General features: G+C 53.2%; 1 protein-coding gene across 1 annotated transcript; it reads right to left on the reverse strand.

Moving 5' to 3' along the window:
• Positions 1–10,230: 10,230 nt before the first annotated feature.
• ADAD2 (adenosine deaminase domain containing 2) lies at positions 10,231–16,577 on the reverse strand. The gene is given in 12 exon segments (XM_010355636.2): positions 10,231–10,526; positions 10,621–10,741; positions 10,994–11,237; positions 11,319–11,548; positions 11,666–11,833; positions 11,918–12,083; positions 12,086–12,097; positions 12,163–12,288; positions 12,376–12,423; positions 12,774–12,914; positions 13,136–13,351; positions 16,061–16,577. Coding segments are annotated over 12 exon segments (1,986 nt in total). The 5' UTR covers positions 16,470–16,577; the 3' UTR covers positions 10,231–10,421.
• Between the last annotated feature and the right edge of the window lie 2,318 nt (positions 16,578–18,895).

Here is an 18,895-nt window from a genome sequence, read left to right on the forward strand (position 1 = left end):
CATTTTACTGTTTCCGTTGAGTCAGGGTTTGGTTTGCTTATGTAGGAACCCCAAGCACTGGAGCTGACTCGGCCTAATGGCCTCACAATTCATTATTTTGACAAACGTGTTTTACCAAGTGAAAGAAGCCACTCTGAAAAGGCTACCCACTGTATGATTCCAACTATAGGGCATTCTGGAAAAGGCAAAACTATGGCAACAGTAAAAAGGTCAGCATTGGGCCGGGCACAGTGGCTCACATCAATACTCCCAGCACCTTGGGAGGCCAAGGCAGGTGGATCACCTGAGGTCAGGAGTTTAAGCCCAGCCTGGCCAACATGGTGAAACCCCGTCTCTACTAAAAATACAAAAATTAGCCAGGCGTGGCGTGCGCCCATAATCCTAGCTACTCAGGAGGCTGAGGCAGGGGAATTGCTTGAACCTGGGAGGCGGAGGATGCAGTGAGCCAGACTCTGTCTGAGAAAAACAAAAGGTCAGCGTTGCCAGGGGTTGGTAGGAGGAAGGATACATAGACAGGGCACAGAGGGTTTTAGGCAGCGGAACTGCTCTGCAGGCCACTATAATGGTGGGTCCATGTCTGTATGTATGTATCCAAACTCATAGCAGGTACACCACCAGGAGCGAGCCCAGTCTCTGGGTAACAATGATATGTCAATGTAGGTTCATGGATTGTGACAAATATACCGCTATGGTATGTGGTTATATGGGAAATCTCTATACCTGCCTGTCAATTTCGCTGTGGACCTAACACTGCTCCTATAAAGCCTTTTTTTAAAATGACCAATCTGAGAGTCTCCCATGCATAAAGCCCCAACACAAGACCTTTCACACCTTATTTCCTTTCATCCACAGAGCAGCTCTTAAGGGAGGCCCTCATTTTACAAATGAGAAAATCAAGGCACAAAATGTTCCACTGATAGTAAGAGAAGTCAGGATTCGAACTCATGTTTGCTGGTTCCAGGGCCTGTCCCCTTGTTATCAAACTGCACTGGTGTATTAGTCCATTTTCATGTTGTCGATAAAGACAGACCTGAGACTGGGTAATGTATAAAGAAAAAGAGGCTTAATGGACTCACAGTTCCACGTGACTGGGGAGGCCTCACTGTCACGGCGGAAGACAAAAGGTACGTCTTACGTGGCAGCAGGCGAGAGAGAATAAGAACCAAGCGAAAGGGGAAACCCCTTATCAAACCATCAGATCTCATGAGACTTATTCACTACCACGAGAACAGTATGGGGGAACCGCCCCCCTGATTCAATTATCTCCCACCGGGGCCCTCCCACAACCCCTGGCAATTATGGGAGCTGTAATTCAAGATGAGATTTGGGTGGGGACACAGCCAAACTGTATCAGCTGCTATACACTGTGAGGCTGTTTTCTTCCCTTCCTGGTGGCAGAGAGTGCAATGGGTTTGCCAATACCTGGTTCTTCTTCCTCTGTGCCTCCACTGGCCCACGGTTCCATCCTCCCTGCAGGTAGGGGTTCTGGTCAGTGGGGTGTGCAGAAAGGGTACAAGGCACTGCCAGGTCTGGCTGCAAACATCTCTTGCGTAACCCTCTGCCCTCTTCCTCCCCTCCACGTGCCTCAGCCCAGTGTAGAAGATCCTTCCAAATGCTCCAAAGCCCTAAGGCAGAGGTCAGCAAACTGCCTCCCATCTGCAACCTGTTTTTATAAATACATCTTTCCTGAAACACAGCCGGGCTCTTCATTTGGGTATTGTCTCTGGCTGGGTTTGCGCTCCATTGGCAGAGCTGAGCAGTCATGACTTAGAGTCTATGGCCTGCACTGCAAGCCGAAAATCTTTACTCTCTGGTCCTTTACAGAAATGTCTGTAGGCCCACCCTAACGGAGGAGGGCTGCAAGAGGGAGGCGGCAGCCCAGCTGCTGATCCCCTGCGCTGGTGGGTGGCCTGAGCAAGATGACGCCTGTAGTAAGTCCCTGAAACTGTGGGCTGTCTGTTCCAGCAGCTGGTCCACCCTGACTAGCATGACCCTGCATGTCATGGATAAAGGGCTCACGTTCCACAGAGGCTCCAAGTGCTCCCAAACCAAACCACGTGTTGGGCTGATTATTTCTCGTGGCCCAGTAACAAGATGCAGATGAACTGGAGAGACGGGAATTTTTATTTCTGTCACTGGTTACAGAGAGAAAACCTGGAAATTATCGCCATACCAACTCAAAACTACAGAGTTATCCAGACCTTATACACCTTCTAAGCTATATGTCTACGTGTAAGTGTGCATTCATCTAAAGACATAAGTGATTAACTTCTTTTAATGTATAACTAAGATCTGAGTTCTGAAGCTCTTCCTCTGGAGCCTCAGTAAATTTACTTACCTAAATGGGTCCAGGTGCTGGGGTGAATACCCTCATCTCTCCTGCTAAATCATGGAGGTTTGGGGAGTTCCTTTAGTCCCCAATAAGGCTTGTTTGTGGAGGCCTAGGGAGCTTCTTCAGACCCTCAGTAAAATTTGTTTAAATCTAAACGGGTCCCGTTAAGAATTCCTTCGTTATCCTGTCATGCTTCAAGGCCCAGGAAAGGCCCAGGCAAAGCTCTTGATGGGCTTTTGTGACAGTCCAGCCTTTGTAGAAGGGCACGGGCACTCTCAGCTTTTAATATTTCACTGAACCACTCGGTCAGTGCCGAAACCGTTGTTACGGAGGCCTGTGTTAGTGACACCTGGCCTGCCACATGGAGGCATCCAGACCAGCACTGGCTTCTGGCCCTGCTGGGGGTGAGGAGCTTGGCCTTTCCAGCCGCCTTGGCCGGCCCTGCTGGTCTGCCATCCTGGGAGGGAGAATCTGCACCCAAAGTGCATTAGCAAATACTCACAGAGAGAAACACGCACTCAGACCCAGTCGCCACCTCACCCTGACATCCACACTTGATGTCTTCTCAGCCAACACCTCCTCTGTTACGCAGTGAAACATCTCCTTTTCGTAGTGACCTTGGGAATCATTGTTCAGCCCTATGCATGTGTCCTAAAGCCTTCTCCCCTCAGGGCCCAACGCGCAGGCGGTGTGCTGTGAACGTGCGTGCCCATCCTTTCCCTGGAGCGGTACCTGCTTCCCTCATCTCGCCAAGTGCCACTGGGCACCAGCCCGTGGTCAGCACCAGGGACAAGGCAGTGAACAGGGGAACGGACACAGTCTCGCTCACAAGGAGTGTTTGGCCCCTGCCTTCCTACCCACCTGCCTAGGAAGCCTTACACACGCTCTTGCGCGCTAGGTGCCTGTGTTTGAGTTGGAGACCCTGGGATCTTTGGAAAATAAATGAGCCTGCTCTGGGGTCCCTGGGAGAGTGTCAGGACTAGCTGGCAAGAGGACTGCAGATTTGGAAGAGGATACTGGCTACGGGTGAGGCTGCAGAAAGTGGCTGGTGTGTCAGGCTGTGGCCGCTGGGCTGCGGCATTAACGGCACTGCTGGCTGGTGTCGTTCCCAAATGCATTCTGCGTTCGTTCACCCAGAGTCTTCACTGTGCCGGCACTGCTGGCTGGTGTTGTTCCCAAATGCATTCTGCGTTCGTTCACCCAGAGTCTTCACTGTGCCAGACATGGTTCCAGGTCCTGGGTGGTCTGGCCAGGAACAGAAGAGACAAATAACCATGAGGAAGAAAGCAGGGGCACGTGGGGGTTGCTAAGGAGAGGTTGCAATTTTGCAGAGGGTGACCGTGGAAAGCCTCACTGAGCCATGACATTCGAGAATTCCCGGAGAAGGGAGGGGCAGTGAGGTGTGAGGGCCTCTGGAGGACACACTTTGGAGAAGGAGGAACAGCACATGCAAAGGTTCAGAGGTAGGAACGTACTTGATCATGGCGGCCATTATGTCTGGAGCAGAGAAAGTGACAGAGCAGAGTAAGGAGATGTGGTCAGGGCAGGAGGGGATAGAGGGTGGAACACCCCAGGGTGATGCGGGGCATGTGGCCTGGGTCCATGCAGCCAGAAGGCTCCCTTGCCATGGCCAGGCCTTTCTCGGGGGTACAGCGGGGTGGGGCCTGGCAGTCCTTCCCAGCACCCTGTGAGAAAGACCACTGACCCTGACACCACCATTCCCCACCACCCCGCACTGTCCTGTTAGTGAAGAAACATGGAGCTGCAGTCAGACTCATTTCCCAGCCACCTCTGCTGTGAGGCGTGGCCTGTGACTAAGTCTGGACCAAAAGGAAAGTGAGCAGGGGGGATGAGGAACCTGTGGGTCAGTTACAAGAGGAGGCAGCTTCCCCTCGAGGTGAGGGTGGCAGACACCCGTCCAGTCCCAGGCTATCTACTCCAGACTGCCTTGTGGGGAGTAAACTCCTGTGAGAGCTGCAGCACCTGGCTTTTGTTGCCATAGTGTCTGAGCATGCACCCAAGGCAGGCACAAGGACATCAGGACGATCAGGTCTTTTTTCAATTTGAGACAGAGTCTCACTCACTCTTTTGCCCAGGCTGGAGTGCAGTGGTGTGATCCTGGTTCACTGCAACCTCCGTCTCTCAAGTTCAAGTGATTCTCCTGCCCCAGCCCCCAAGTAGCTGGGACTAAAGGGACATGCCACCACACCCAGCTAATTTTTGTATTTTTAGTAGAGATGGGGTTTCACCATGTTGGCCAGGCTGATCTCAGGTGATCTGCCCGCCTCAGCCTCCCAAAGAGATGGGATTACAGGCATGAGCCACCACGCCTGGCCCAGATCAGGTCTTTCAAGACAGCAATGCGTTGTAATAGAAACCCTGACTTTCAAGAAAATGGAATTTTAAGATGTTTCACATAACCACTTTACTGAGATATAATTCATATACCATTCACTCAAGTGTACAAGCCAGTGGTTTTTGTTGTTGTTGTTGTTGTTGTTGTTGTTTGAGATGGAGGCTTGCTCTGTCGCCCAGGTTGGAGTGCAGTGGCATGATCTCGGTTCACCGCAACCTCCACCTCCCAGGTTCAAGTGATTCTCCTGCCTCAGCTTCCCAAGTAGCTGGGACTACAGGCACCTGCCACCATGCCTGGCTAATTTTTGTTTTCGTTTGTTTGTTTTGTTTTGAGATAGAGTCTTGTTCTGTCACCAAGTTGAAGTACAGTGGCGCAATCTCAGCTCACTGCAACTCCACCTCCTGGGTTCAGCCTCCCGAGCAGCTGGGATTACAGGTGCGTGCCACCATACCCAGCTAATTTTTTGTATTTTTAGTAGAGATGGGGATTCACCATGTTGGCCAGGATGATCTCAATCTCTTGACCTCGTGGTCTGCCCGCCTTGGCCACCCAAAGTGCTGGGATTACAGGCGTGAGCCACCACCTCGTTGTTTTTTAAGACAGAGTCTTTCTTTGTCACCCAGGCTGGAGTGCAGTGGCACGATCTCGGCTCACTCCAACCTCTGCCTTCCAGGTTCAAGTGATTCTCCTGCCTCAGCCTCCTGAGTAGCTGGGATTACAGGCACCTGCCACCACACCAGGCTAATTTTTTCTTTTTTTCTTTTTCTTTTTTTTTTTTTTTTTTTGAGACAGAGTCTCACTCTGTCCCCCAGGCTGGAGTGCAGTGGCCGGATCTCAGCTCACTGCAAGTTCCGCCTCCCGGGTTTACGCCATTCTCCTGCCTCAGCCTCCCGAGTAGCTGGGACTACAGGCGCCCGCCACCACGCCCGGCTAATTTTTGGTATTTTTTAGTAGAGACAGGGTTTCACCGTGTTAGCCAGGATGGTCTCGATCTCCTGACCTCGTGATCTGCCCGTCTCGGCCTCCCAAAGTGCTGGGATTACTGGCTTGAGCCACCGCGCCTGGCCCTAATTTTTTCTTATATCTTTAGTAGAGATGGGGTTTCACCAAGATGGCTAGGCTGGTCTCGAACTCCTGGCCTCAAGTGATCCTCCTGCCTTGGCCTCCCAAAGTGCTGGGGTTACAAGTCTGAGCCACCGTGCCTGGCCTGAGTATCTTCTTTGGAGAAATGTCCATTCATATCCTTTGCCCATTCATTGGGTTGAATTTATTACTGAGCTGTAAGAGTTCTTTATATATTGTAGACATATGTCCCTTATCAGATACATGATTTGCAAGTATATCCTCCTATTCTGTGAGTTTTCTTTTCTTTCTTGATGGTACCCTTTGAAACACAAAGGTTTTTATTTTGATGGAGTCCCAATTTTTCTAGTTTTTCTTTTATCATGATGCTTTTGATGACGTGTCTAAGAAAGTTTTGCCTAACTCAAGGTCATAAAGTTTTACTGTTAGGTTTTCTTCTGAGAGTTTTGCAGTTTGGGCTCTTGCATTAGGGTGTGATCCGATTGGAGTTAATGTTTCTGCATGGCACAGAGGGAAGGGTACTTCATCCTGCTGCCTCTGGATACCCAGGAAAATCGATTTTAAAAATATCTTTTAGGCCAGGCATGGTGGCTCATGCCTGTATTCCCAGCACTTTAGGAGGCCGAGACGGGTGGATCACTTGAGGCCAGGAGTTTGACACCAGCCTGGCCTACATGGTGAAAACCCATCTCTACTAAAAATACAAAAATCAGTCAGATATGGTGGCGGGCACCTGTAGTCCCAGCTACTCAGGAGGCTGAGGTAGGAGAATCGCTTGAACCTGGGAGGCTGAAGTTGCAGTGAGATGAGATCACTCCATTGCACTCCAGCCTGGGTGACAAAAAATATATATGTATCTTTAAAACTATAATTTTTAAAAGGTAATTTTACCACTAAACCATGAGGCAAGGTAACAATTTACTTTCTTCTAGACACTCACTAACTTTTCTCTAGGTCCTCACTGACTGCTCCAGGGCGGAGGAAAAGAGCTCAGAGCACAACGGAAATTTTCAAATTGTCTTCTAAAGGGTTTTGAGGACAGTGTTTCTGGTCTCTCTCTATATAGGGGTGGGTTACACTCCTGCAAGTGATCCTCTAGTTAACGAATTTTCCATTCAGTGCTTGCTTGTTGGGCACCTTCTATGTGGGAGACCCCACAGGAGGAGATGGAGAGAAAGGGACAAGGCCCCATGCTAGGAGCTAATGGCAGACAAGCCTGATGACAGTCACTGCTGAGGGCTGCCGAGAGAGCCATGAACAGTGCTGGGTGCACTTCCCACCTCATCTCACCATGGCCTTGCAGGCTGCATGTCTGTGACCCCGTCTCAGTTGGCAAGTGGGGAAACTGAGGATTGGGGAGACAGAGCGGCGCCCTGGCCTCCCAGAGACTTCCCAGGTCCACACTTCCACTCGGCACACTCTGTCCCGGAGTGAAGACAACGCACGGGTCAGCCCGGAACAGAGGGTGCCCTGGGCTGCAGGAGGAAGGGTGGAGTGACGGGATGGCACTCGGAGGAGGCAGCACTTGACTTGTGCCAAGTGAAATTACATCACTTCCCAATTTGAATATGCTACTGTTGGCAAAACTTCACCCAGAGGAGATATGGCCAACTAGGCATTAACAGATCTGCATTTCAAAAGTAGCTTTCATCATCACCCCGCAGTAACCAACAAGCTGAGTCAAAAGAACTGAACGACTCTGGTGTCGTGAAAAGACTGTCTTGGGAGGAAAGGATTGGACAAGCAGATTTATGCAATGTGGGGACAAATATTATTTATTTGGCGGAACACAACAGAGTTAATGTCAATTTGAATAACTTATTTGCCCAGTGATTATGTGATTAATGAATACCAACAGGCTCACTGCATCCAACTGAAGTTTGAAATGGCTGGTATACTTCCAGATCTGGTTGTAGTTACTACTGCAGTACAGAAAGAAAATCAATTTAAATTATTTCCTGGGGAAAACAATGTGTAATACACAGGCTAATTAATAGGTTTGGGTGTTTTTAAACCCCCTGCTCCATCCCTGAAAAAAAAGAGCCATGAGAAATAATTATTTCAATGTTGGCCTGACACGTGGTTTTGTTTTTTTGTTTTTTTTAAAAAAGCAAAACCTAAGGTAAAAATCTTTGTTTTCTCAAACAAGAAATCGGTGCTTTCCTGCCTTTCCAGGCCCTGCGGACCCTTCCTGCTGGTGCAAACGCCTCTCTCTGTAGTCCTCCTCCCTCGGCAAGGGCTCACCTCCTGTCCTTTGCACATGTGAACTACAGCTCCTCCTGCCTCAGCTCCCCTCTCCAGCCCTCCCTGCTGCCATTTTCCCAACCTGATGCTCCCAGCTCCAGCCTCGCCCCCCCGCAGCCTGCCAGCCTGCAGCTCTGGGCATCCTCCTGACCTCCTGCAGCAGTCGGGAAAGAGCAGAGCAGAGAACGCGAGGGAACGTTAGGAAGGATATCACCTAGTCCTTGTTTTATAAATGAGCAAACTGGGGCTCAGAGTTTCATCCAAGGTCATGTAAGGAAATCCAGCTGCAGCTGTGGGTGGTGACTGCAATTGAAGGGCTTGGAAGGCCGGCAGCCTGCACATTACCACAGCTCCAGCCCACCTCAGGTGCTGGGTGCTCTTCCAGAACTTACCTAACTGCATCTTGCCAGTTTCCTCACCTGTACACTGAGGCAATGATTGCATCTATCATGGCGAGCTGTGGGAGGTTAAAACAGAACAGATACGCCACGCTTCAGGCTGGGGCCTGCTGGAGCTATCTGATCTGTCCACTGGTGCTGTTTCCTCCACCCCACCTCCCTCAGATTCTCCCATGTCATCATCACTGTGGGAAAAGGAGACAGCATGAGCCCAGTGAAAGCAGAGGGAAAGCCTAGGCCTGCAGATGGGCAGGCTGGCCAGGAACACACCCCTGGGACCAGCCTTGTGATTATTTCTCTAGAAGAGTCGACGCACATGCACGGAGGTTAAGTGGCTGGCCTGGCCACACACGCCCAGTGGCAGAGACAAGAGGGGGTTGGAGGGAGACGACCCAATCTCACGACTTCAACATCAGGCCTGGCCCCGAGTGACAGCTCTGGAGGGGGCTGTCTGCACTGGTCAGGGTTCTCTAGAGAAAGAGAACCAACAGGATACATTGAGTTGTATTGTGAGGCATTGACTCACACGATACGGAGTCTAAGCAGTCCCAACTGCTGTGAGTGCTGGGGGCCCGGGTGATGGTGTTCTATCCCACACTCAAAGGCCTGACAACTGGGAAAACCAATGGTGTGAGTCCTGGTCCGAGTCTGAAGGCCAGAGACCCAGCAGTTGTGATGTCCCAGCTCCAGCGGAGAGAGTGAATCAGGCCCTCAATGGATTGGATGGTGCCTGCCTGCACTGGGGAGGGCAATCTCCTTACTCAGCCCAATGATCAGATGTGAATCCCTCCCAGAGACACCCCACAGACACCTAGAAATAATGCATTACCAGCCATCTGGGCATCCCCTAGCCCAGTCAAGTCGACACAAAATTAACCATCATACCATCTTTGACCAGTGTCCCAAGGCCCACAGGGGAGAGCAGCCTGTGGTTCTGAGCCCTGCAACTACTGGGGATGCAGGGAGGGAGTCACGGGGTGGGGGTCACAGGGCTGGCCATGGTCCTCTACCATCCCTGGCCCCAGGTCCCTGGACTTCAAAGCTGCTGTGCTCCTGGCTCAATGGATATAATGCCCATGCCGGCGAGGCTCCAGGAGTGTGTGTATGTGTGTGCGCGCACACACACATGCTTTTAGTGTTACCATCTTCTCTCCACATCCAGAGTCAACAGAGTGCCTGACTGCCATGTGGGCTTACTATGCTACCCTGGGGGAAAAGGAGAGAGAACTGCCGAGCCCACACTGGGCAGGAGCACTGTCCCTCTCCACGGTGGAAGACGCAGGCTCTAGCAGTCCAATGACTTGCCCAGGTCAAACAGCCGGGCAGCCCAGGGAAAGGACTGATGCTGCTCATGCCCTCCCCGCATCCTTCAACACGGGGCTGCCCCGACACCCACAGCACCCTTGAGGACCACAGCAGCTGAAGCTCTCACCAGGTAAGGGCGTTCTCTGCCCCTCTCCCCCATCCTAGGGGCCCCAAAAGGCAAGGATTTGGAGCCCCAATCGTGGCCAGAGGACAAAATGCTCACACACCCAAGCAGCCTGCCCTCCTCCTGCCCTTTACAACCCCCACAACCCATGGCCTCAGTGGCCTCCCCCAGCACACAGGCTGGAAAACAGGAGGAACCAGGGGAGGTCACCTCCCCTCCTAAACCTGCCTCCAGCCCTGTGAACAGGGGCTGGGGTGACAATTCAGTGGCTTAGTGAGAGGATCCAGGTGGGAGCCCAGTGAACACAGGGCTTCCCAAAGGAGGATGGGCTCTCCCCGCAAACAAAGGGCCCCTGGCCACCCCAAAACACACAGCCAACTATACAGTCACGAGGAATACTCCTTTATTCAAGCGCAAATGTGCAGCAGCAGCCTCCCAACCACAGCAGGCTCCTCCTTCCCTCCAGCCCCAGTTTCACCCTGCACAACACACGTTCTCCCCAACAACCTTCCTCAGACAGGGCACTCCCCCAGCAGGGTACAGCTTGACTCCAGGACCTTAGGCCCGCCGAGGCCGGCTTCAGTTTCTGAATTTGCCCACCAGTGGCTTCGAGGGCCAAGCCCCCAGGCCCTGCTGGTCCAGGAGCAGAGAGAGCTGCCGGCGAGCCTCCTGGTAGGGCCCAGCCTAGGGGAGGAGATGAGAGGTGGGGTGAGAGAAGATGCCTGCAGGGGGCAGGGACTGCAAGGCTGGAGAGGGACCGGGACTGACGGGGACCGACCTTGGCAGCCTCGTAGGTCTTCAAGGCCAGTAGGTAGGGCCTCCCCACAGCCCTGGCCACCTGGTGAAAGGCCTGGAGAAAGGAGGCCTTGCAGAGACGGGAGGGAGGCCCCAGGGCGGCACTGGATGAAGAGAAGATGCCACTGAGATAAGAGAGATACAAGCTGGACCAGCAGGCCTGCCACACGCCTCACACTACCTCCTCTCACACTGTGACATTGTCACAGGAGTCACAGGACAGGCAGAGGTGTCACCACCACTACGGAGCTAGTAAGGGGTTGAGCTGGGGTTAGACCTGAGGTGAGGAAGTTCATGCATGGAGCCCTCCATCACCAGGACCCCTCCTCACCCCGGCCCCAGGGAGCCCTTCTCACTTGGCCTTCACACGCCCAGTGGCCACATCCACAACCTCGATGCCAGGGTCCCCCAGGCTCCAGTTGAGGCTCAGGCCATGGCAGGTGTCAGGGGTAGGTTCAGAGGGGGCCACCGGGGGCCCTGCAAACAGGTGCAGGGCAGTCCGGACGTAGGGAGGTGGCAGGCATGGCCCCAGGACACTGTCCAGGCAGGGCCGGGTGTGGATGGCCCTGCTCAGAGTCGGAGGGTCGTGGCATGAGTCAGCTGCAGGGCAGAAGGGACAGGACAAGGTGAGTGACCTCCCTGCCCTCCCCTCCCACCCTCCAGCCCTCGTCACGTGCTCACCCAGGATGAGGCTGGTGCTATAGAGTGGGGACACCAGGTGGGCCAGCAGGGCACCACCCAGCCCCAGCACGGTCCAGCGCGCCAGCTTGTCACTGGCTGAGAGACAGCCCACGTGGGTGTCACACAGTGAGGGTGCCACGTAGCACACAGGCTTCAGCTGCCCGAGCACGTGGGCCTGCAGGCGCATGGGCGGGCTGTGCGGGAGGCCGCCTTCTGAGGTGGGGGGCAGGCTGCAGGCCAGGAGGGGACAGACACCAGCATCAGGGCCACTCTTCTGACCCTGGCTCCCACCCAGCAGCCCAACCGAGGGCACCCCATCCACCGCCTGCCCCAGGGGCCCTGCATACTAGATGTCACGGGCTGCGCCCTTGGGGGTGTTGCTGATGTAGAGGTGCAGGAAGACGCGGGGCTTGAGGGTGAATGGGGGTCCGGGCCCCGGCTGGGGGACCAGCACGGACTGCTCCTTGCCCTTGGCGCCCCCCTGCGTGGCCAGCAGGAGCTGCCGGAACAAGAACCTAGGAGTGACAGGTAGAGGATGGTTGGGGACGACCTTGTCCCGGCAAAGGCTGCTGTCAGGCACCCACCCCACAGCCCCTCACCTCAGCAGGGCCCTGCGGGCGATGACCAGGCCATGGCAGTCATGGAGCTGCTGGCCCGAGAACTCCAGCCAGCCGGCACAGCAACTGCTGCCGGTGCCCAGGGCCACCAGCTTGTAGATCTCCTTCATGTGGCCCCTGGCACCTGGGATCTCTGTGCAGGGAGGGCAGAGAGGGCCCAGCCTAAGGCAAGCAGCTCGAGGGGGCCCTTCCCAGGGGGCCAGGGCCGGGGTTGGGGCGATCCCTACCCCTCTCCAGGATGACTCCAGCCACAGTCCCCTTACAGGCCCAGTATGGCGAGCGCTCGTCCAACAGGAGGTCAAAGCCGGCGCTCACCAAGGCTGCGCAGCGCTCCCCGTGGGTCAGGATGCTGTCTGTGCCGGGGCGAGAGAGTGCAGGTAGAAGGGGGCCCACACCTCTCCCCTCAACACTAGAGCCTGCGTCCGCGAGAGCTCACCTACCTACGCTCCGGGGGGGCGGTGGAGGCCGGCTGGAGGTCTGGGGGGACTCTGGAAGAGACAAGGAGGATGGGCTGGTGTGGGTGCCAAGGCACACCCTCCATCCCTCAGGAAGCCAAGGAACAGGGGAGAGGAAGTTTTCATCTTCCAGACACAGGACATTCCATGAGCTGCTCTTCTAGCAGTCCCTACCCCCAGTGTCCCCAGAGGACATGAAAGCAGAGACCGGCACCTGTCCCCTGCCCCAGCTCCCTGCAGGTGATGTCCTGATGCCCAGATGGTTCGTACAGCAACCCACCTCCTGCCCACACGCACAGCCACTTCAGCCTCCCCACAGGACCGCCGGCCTTGGGCCTCTTGTCCCCAGCTGAGGCTCAGCTGCCTGGCCCTCCCTCCATTACCTGGGCTCTCCAGCTGACTCCGGATGTAGCAGAGGGCAGAGAGCGCTGCCTGCTGTTTAGCCTCCGTCTTGCTGTTCGCAGTGCCTGCAGGGCAGACCACCCCATCCAGTTCCGCGCTCACAGAGAAGGGGAAGCAGGGACCTGGGAAAGGAGCAAGGTGAGGAAGGAACCCCCCGGCCTTTGGCCCTGTGACAGGTACCACCTCTGTCTCCTCCTGACACCTGACATCGAGGACAGCCAGAATAACAAGACCCTGACTGCCCTTCCCTTACTCCACCGGGCTCCATCTCCACCCCATGTCGCGCACACCCTTGAGTGCCTCTGCAGGCTGTGACCCACTGCTGACTCAACCAAGTCCTCACCCAACCCCTCTACAACAGGGATGCGTGACTCCATTTCACAGATGAGCAGAAAGGGCAGGCAGTTTGCCCAAGTTGTGTCAGGACCCATATCCAGGTCCCCTCTCCAGAGCCCACGCCACCCTGTTCTCAGGAGGAAGCCGCCAAGCACTTCCACCTGCCACATACACATTGATTTTATTTCCTCTCCTCCAGTGGCCCTGTATTTGAACACCTTTTCTATGAAACAGTATCATTTTGGGTGTTACTTATAACACAAAAGAGATAGATGAAAAATCTGGAACTGGGATCACATGGTCAAAGGTGCAGGGTTATTTAATTTCACAGTACTTGCTGCTAAACTGTTTCTCCCAAGGATTGCCCCTCTGGGGACTTCCCTTTTGGAAGGGAACCCACTTCAGCACTCCTCACTAGCACTGAGATCTGTCTGCTCTAAACGGGCATCACAACCAGCAACCACAGACAGACGTGGAAGGGATGTTGGCCTTAGAAAACCAGCACGTGGCTGCCATCCTAACAGCGACTGAATCTGGGGAGAGCCATCAAAACCACAAGTGACAATGTTATGGGGACAGGATATCTACAAGATCTCCAAATGCCCCTGGATGACTTATTCAGCACAAAGAAGAAAGTGAAGACACCTGGTAGATGCAACCCTAGTCAAATGCCCGCAGCTCACATAGCCAGGGGACAAACCAAGATTGCAAACCTCCTGGGGAGATGCGTGGCCAAGGACTCGACATCACTTCAATAACATATCACCTGAACTCAGTCCTGAGGAAACAAACCCAAGCTGAAGGACACTGGCAAAACTACCAGCCCTTACTCTTCAAAGACATCAATATTGTGAAAGACAAAGACAGGAACTGTTTCAGGTAAGAGATTAAAGAGGTATGACAGCTAACTGTAACGTCATACTGGGGAGGGAAAAAATGGCCACAAGGTCATTACTGGGACAACTGGCAACATTTGAATGTGAATAGAAATTAGAAGATCGTAGTATATCAATGTTAAATTTCCAGGATTTGATAATTGTATTGTAGTTACATAAGAGATGCCCTTGTTCTTAAGAAATGTATATGAGGCCAAGCACAGTGGCTCACTCCTGTAATCCCAGCACTCTGGGGGGCTGAGGACAGGAATTCAAGACCAGCGCCAGGCGCGGTGGCTCAAGCCTGTAATCCCAGCACTTTGGGAGGCCGAGACGGGTGGATCACGAGGTCAGGAGATCGAGACCATCCTGGCTAACACGGTGAAACCCCGTCTCTACTAAAAAATACAAAAAAAAACTAGCCGGGCGACGAGGCGGGCGCCTGTAGTCCCAGCTACTCGGGAGGCTGAGGCAGGAGAATGGTGTAAAACCGGGAGGCGGAGCTTGCAGTGAGCTGAGAACCGGCCACTGCACTCCAGCCTGGGCGGCAGAGCAAGACTCCGTCTCAGAAAAAAAAAATAAAAAAAAAAAAAAGGAATTCAAGACCAGCATGGCCAACGTGGTGAAACCCACCTCCACTAAAACACAAAAAAATTAGCTGGGAACAGCGGCACAAGTCTGGAATTCCAGCTACTCGGGAGGCTGAGGCACAAGAATCATTTGAATTCGAAAGGCAAAGGTTGCAGTGAGTTGAGATCTCACCACTGCACTCCAGCTAGGCAACAGAACAAGACTCTCTCAAAGGGAAAAAAAAAAAAAAAAAAGAGGGCTGGGTAAGGTGGCTCTAGCCTGTAATCCCAGCACTCTGGGAGGCCAAGGTGGGCGGATCACCTGAGGTCAGGAGTTTGAGACCAGCCTGGCCAACATGGTGAAACCCCATCTCTACCAAAAATACAAAAAGAAATTAGCCGGGCTTGGTGTGGACACCTGTAATCCCAGCTACTCGGAAGGCTGAGGTAGGAGAATCACTTGAACCTGGGAGGCAGAGGTTGCAGTGGGATAAGATCGTGCCACTGCACTTCAGCCTGGGCCACAAGAGTAAAACTCCGTTTCAAAAACACACACACACACACACAAACACGTGAACGTATTTACAGGTAGGGAGCATAATGTCTTACAGGTAAGGAGCATAATATCTGCAATTAACTTTTAAATTAAAACCCTGGGCCAAGTGGGGTGGCTCGCGCCTGTAATCTCAGCACTTTGGAGGCCTAGGCAGGCAGATAGCTTCAGCCCAGGATTTCAAGACCAATCTTGGCAACATGGTAAAACCACACAATCACTACAAAAAAAAAAAAAAAAGTTAGCCAGGTGTAGTGGAGTCCACCTGTAGTCCCAGCTCCTCCAGAGGCTGAGGTGGGAGTATCACTTGAGCCCAGGAGGCAGAGGCTACAGTGAGGCAAGATTGTTCCACTGCACTCCAGTCTGGACAAGAGTAAGACCCTGGCTTAAATACACACACACGCACACACACACACACACACACACACACACACACACACACACACACACAAACACTGAGTCAAGGGGTTTGAGAGGTATGTACTGAAGAAGAGGAAATAACGGTTTACCTCTGTATCACATACACGGTGTTACATTTACCAAACTGTGCTTAATAACGTCTTTGAGTCAGGGGAGTGGCTCTCATTCCGGTATCTCCACTAGTGGCATGGCAACTTAAATTGCATGTAAGTGGCTCTAAAAACGTATGCAGAAATACCAAGGGGCCTCAGTCTCCCTGGACGTCAGGTGGAGAGAACGTTCACCTGCCGTGACCCTGCCACAGTTGAGCATCTGGTGTGGCTGGTGATTCTTGGAGACCACTGCTCACAGCAGGGTCCACCCCGAGGTCTCAGGCTCAGGCCAGGTCCTGCTCTGGCGGTGTCTCTGAGCATAGGGACCAAGGTCCACCTTCCTCAGACCCCCTCCCCACGTCCTGGGACCCAGCCCTCCGCGGCTCTGTCCTCTGGCACACCCATTCCCCGGCCCGGCCTCACCTGGTTGCTGGTCCTCCCGGAAGAGCAGCAAGATGCCCAGGCTGGCCGCGTACTCCGTGAGCAAGGACACGGCCTGGCTGGCAGGTGGGTCTTTGAGCGGCAGGCTCAGCCCTGCGGGGGGCACAGGGACCCTCGGGGCCCTCCCCATCTGTTCCCCCAAGTTTTCCCACGCCTGGGCTGCCCCCAGTTCCCCGACTCCGGCCCCTGCCCCAGGCCCACTGTCCCTCAACACCGAGACCTGGGGCTGCCCGCCCTCCGCGTGGTCTATCGCGGGCGCGGGCTCCCAGGCACCTTGGGCCTGAGGGGGTAGCGGTCGCCAGGGGCGGGGCTCGGGGCTGATCTGCAACGAGGCAGCCAGGCGGGGTTTCCTGCGGCTGCCGTCGTCAGCGCCTTGAGAAGCCGAAGCCATAGTCGCCAACAAAGATCTGAGGCGCTGGGCCCTATCTCGCGCTGCTCTCGCCCTTTCACACGCGCAGGGCGGGTTCCTTCACGTGGGGACCACGTGGACAAAGCATGGTGCGCTCCACCCCTGCCACACCGCTGGCCAATGAGAGCCCTTAGATCTCTGACGGACAGTGCATCCTGCCAATGGGAAAGCCAGTCTCCTAACCGCGGCGGCTTGGATGCTTATGGCTGAGGCCAACGTCTCTCTGCCTGAACGGAAGTTCCGGCAGGTGGGTGAGGGGTTGCTCTAGCAGTTGCTTCTCTAACCGTGGGTGGTCGCGGAGCCTTGAAGGCGGGTGAGGAGGATCTGGGGGCCTCAGGTCCAGTTCCACACTCTGACTCCTGCCATAGGCCCCTAGGCACCTCCACATCACAGGCTGCTCAGCTGCTTCACTGGCTGAGCCTGGAGACTTCAACACAGGAATTCCGGGTTCACACTGTCAGCAGGATCATTGGAATCCACGCTATAAAATTTCACTGCAGGCCTTTCTGAAGTCAAACAGAAGTGCTCTCAAGCCAAGAATTAGCCATTTGATGCAAAATGTAGCCTGGTGTGGTGGTGCATGCCTGTAGTCCCAGCTACTCAGGAGGCTGAGGCAGAAGAATCACTTGAACCTGGGAGGCAGAGGCTGCAGTGAGCTGAGATTGTGGCACTGCACTCCAGCCTGGGCAACAGAGCAAGACTCCGTCTCAAAAAAAAAAAAAAAATTTTTTTTTAAATAGCCATTTGACAGTCTGCCTTTTTCCCCCCCTAAGAAGGGATTTTGAGTTGATTCATAAAAATACCACAAGATAACAATTGTTTAAAGTGAGGAGCTAGAGATCAAGAGAAATAGGAAAAATAAGATGAAGACAGGGATGAAGACAATTTACACAGGCTTACTGTGATGCAATGCGTATTTGCTTGAAGGAGGCTGCAAGTTTAACTGAGTCTTACAGTAGCCACTTACTTGGGAAAGCATGACCAGTGTCTGTAAGATTTATCACAGTGCTTGCTGCTGCTGCTGCTGCTACTGAAGCTAGGCCTGTCAGCGCTCACCAGGATTGTGACAGTGAGGGTGCTGGGGCATATAAGGAGCAGGTGGTGGAGTCCTCCCAGAACCTTTGACTTGGGAGGAGCAGGTGTGTTGGGCTGGGTAGTCGGCCTCCTCAACATGTCAAGGATTGACATCAGGAAGAACAATTCCATTTTGTGTGTGTGTGCAGCTCAGAGAGTGGGATGAGGCCCAGGAGAGTGAAGGGACAGCACAGCAGATGTCCAGAAATGGACTGAGGGCTGCACATATCCACAGAGAGGCTTCCACAAAGTCATCAAACCCAGTAACGCCCCAAACGCTCACCAACAGGAGGTTGCGTGAACAAGTAAATGGTGGTATATTCATACAATGGAACACGACTCAGTAATTTAAAAAGGAACCAACAGCTGCGTGCACAACACAGGTGACTCTATTAGGCACAGGGCACAGAAGAAGCCAGACACATCCTCTCCATGATTCCACTTATGTAAAGTTCTTGAAGTGGCGAAACTAATCTATGGTGATAAGAGTCTGAATAGTGGTTCCTTCTTGAAGGAAGTATTGACCGGAAAGTGGCGCCAGGGAATTTTCTTTAAAAAAAATGTTTTTTGTACAGACAGGGGTCTTGCTGTGTTGCCCAGTCTGGTCTTGAACTCCTGGACTCAATCAACCCTCCCACCTTGGCCTCCCAAAGTGCTGGAATTACAGGCATGAGCCACTGTGCCTGGCTGGAACTTTCCTGAGTGATAGAAATGTTCTCTGTCTTGATCTGAGTGGTGTTTATGTGGGTTTCTATGTATGTATTAATAAAAAATGAGTTGTACATTTAAGACTTGTGTGCTTTACTGCATGTTAAGTATATGTCAGTTACAAAAGCAAATTGATAATGGCTTATTTAGAGAAAGGAGGGAAGGAAGAACTGGAATTGGCCTCCCAGTGTCAAAGCTGGATAGGTGTTTTATAAGGGTAATATAGAATATTAGTGTGGTAGGCAAAATAATGGTTCCCCCAAAGATGCCTACAGCCTAATCCCCAGAACCTATGAGTATATTATTTGGCAAGGAGGCATTAAGGTTGCAGGTGGAAGTAAGGTTGCTAATCAGCTGACTTTAAAATAGGGCTCATGCCTGTAACCCCAGCACTTTGGTAAGCCGAGGTGGGAGGGTAACGTGAGCCCAGGAGTTCAAGACCAACCTGGGCAACATGATGAAATCCCATCTCAACAAAAACTACAAAAATTAGGCTGGGCGCAGTGGCTCACGTGTGTAATCCCAGCACTTTGGGAAGCCGAGGTGGGTGGATCAAATGGCCAGGAGTTCAAGACCAGCCTGGCCAATATAGTGAAACTCTGTCTCTACTAAAAATAGAAAAATTA

This window comes from Rhinopithecus roxellana, chromosome 20 (assembly GCF_007565055.1).
Source record: "Rhinopithecus roxellana isolate Shanxi Qingling chromosome 20, ASM756505v1, whole genome shotgun sequence".
Classification (NCBI taxonomy): domain Eukaryota; kingdom Metazoa; phylum Chordata; class Mammalia; order Primates; family Cercopithecidae; genus Rhinopithecus; species Rhinopithecus roxellana.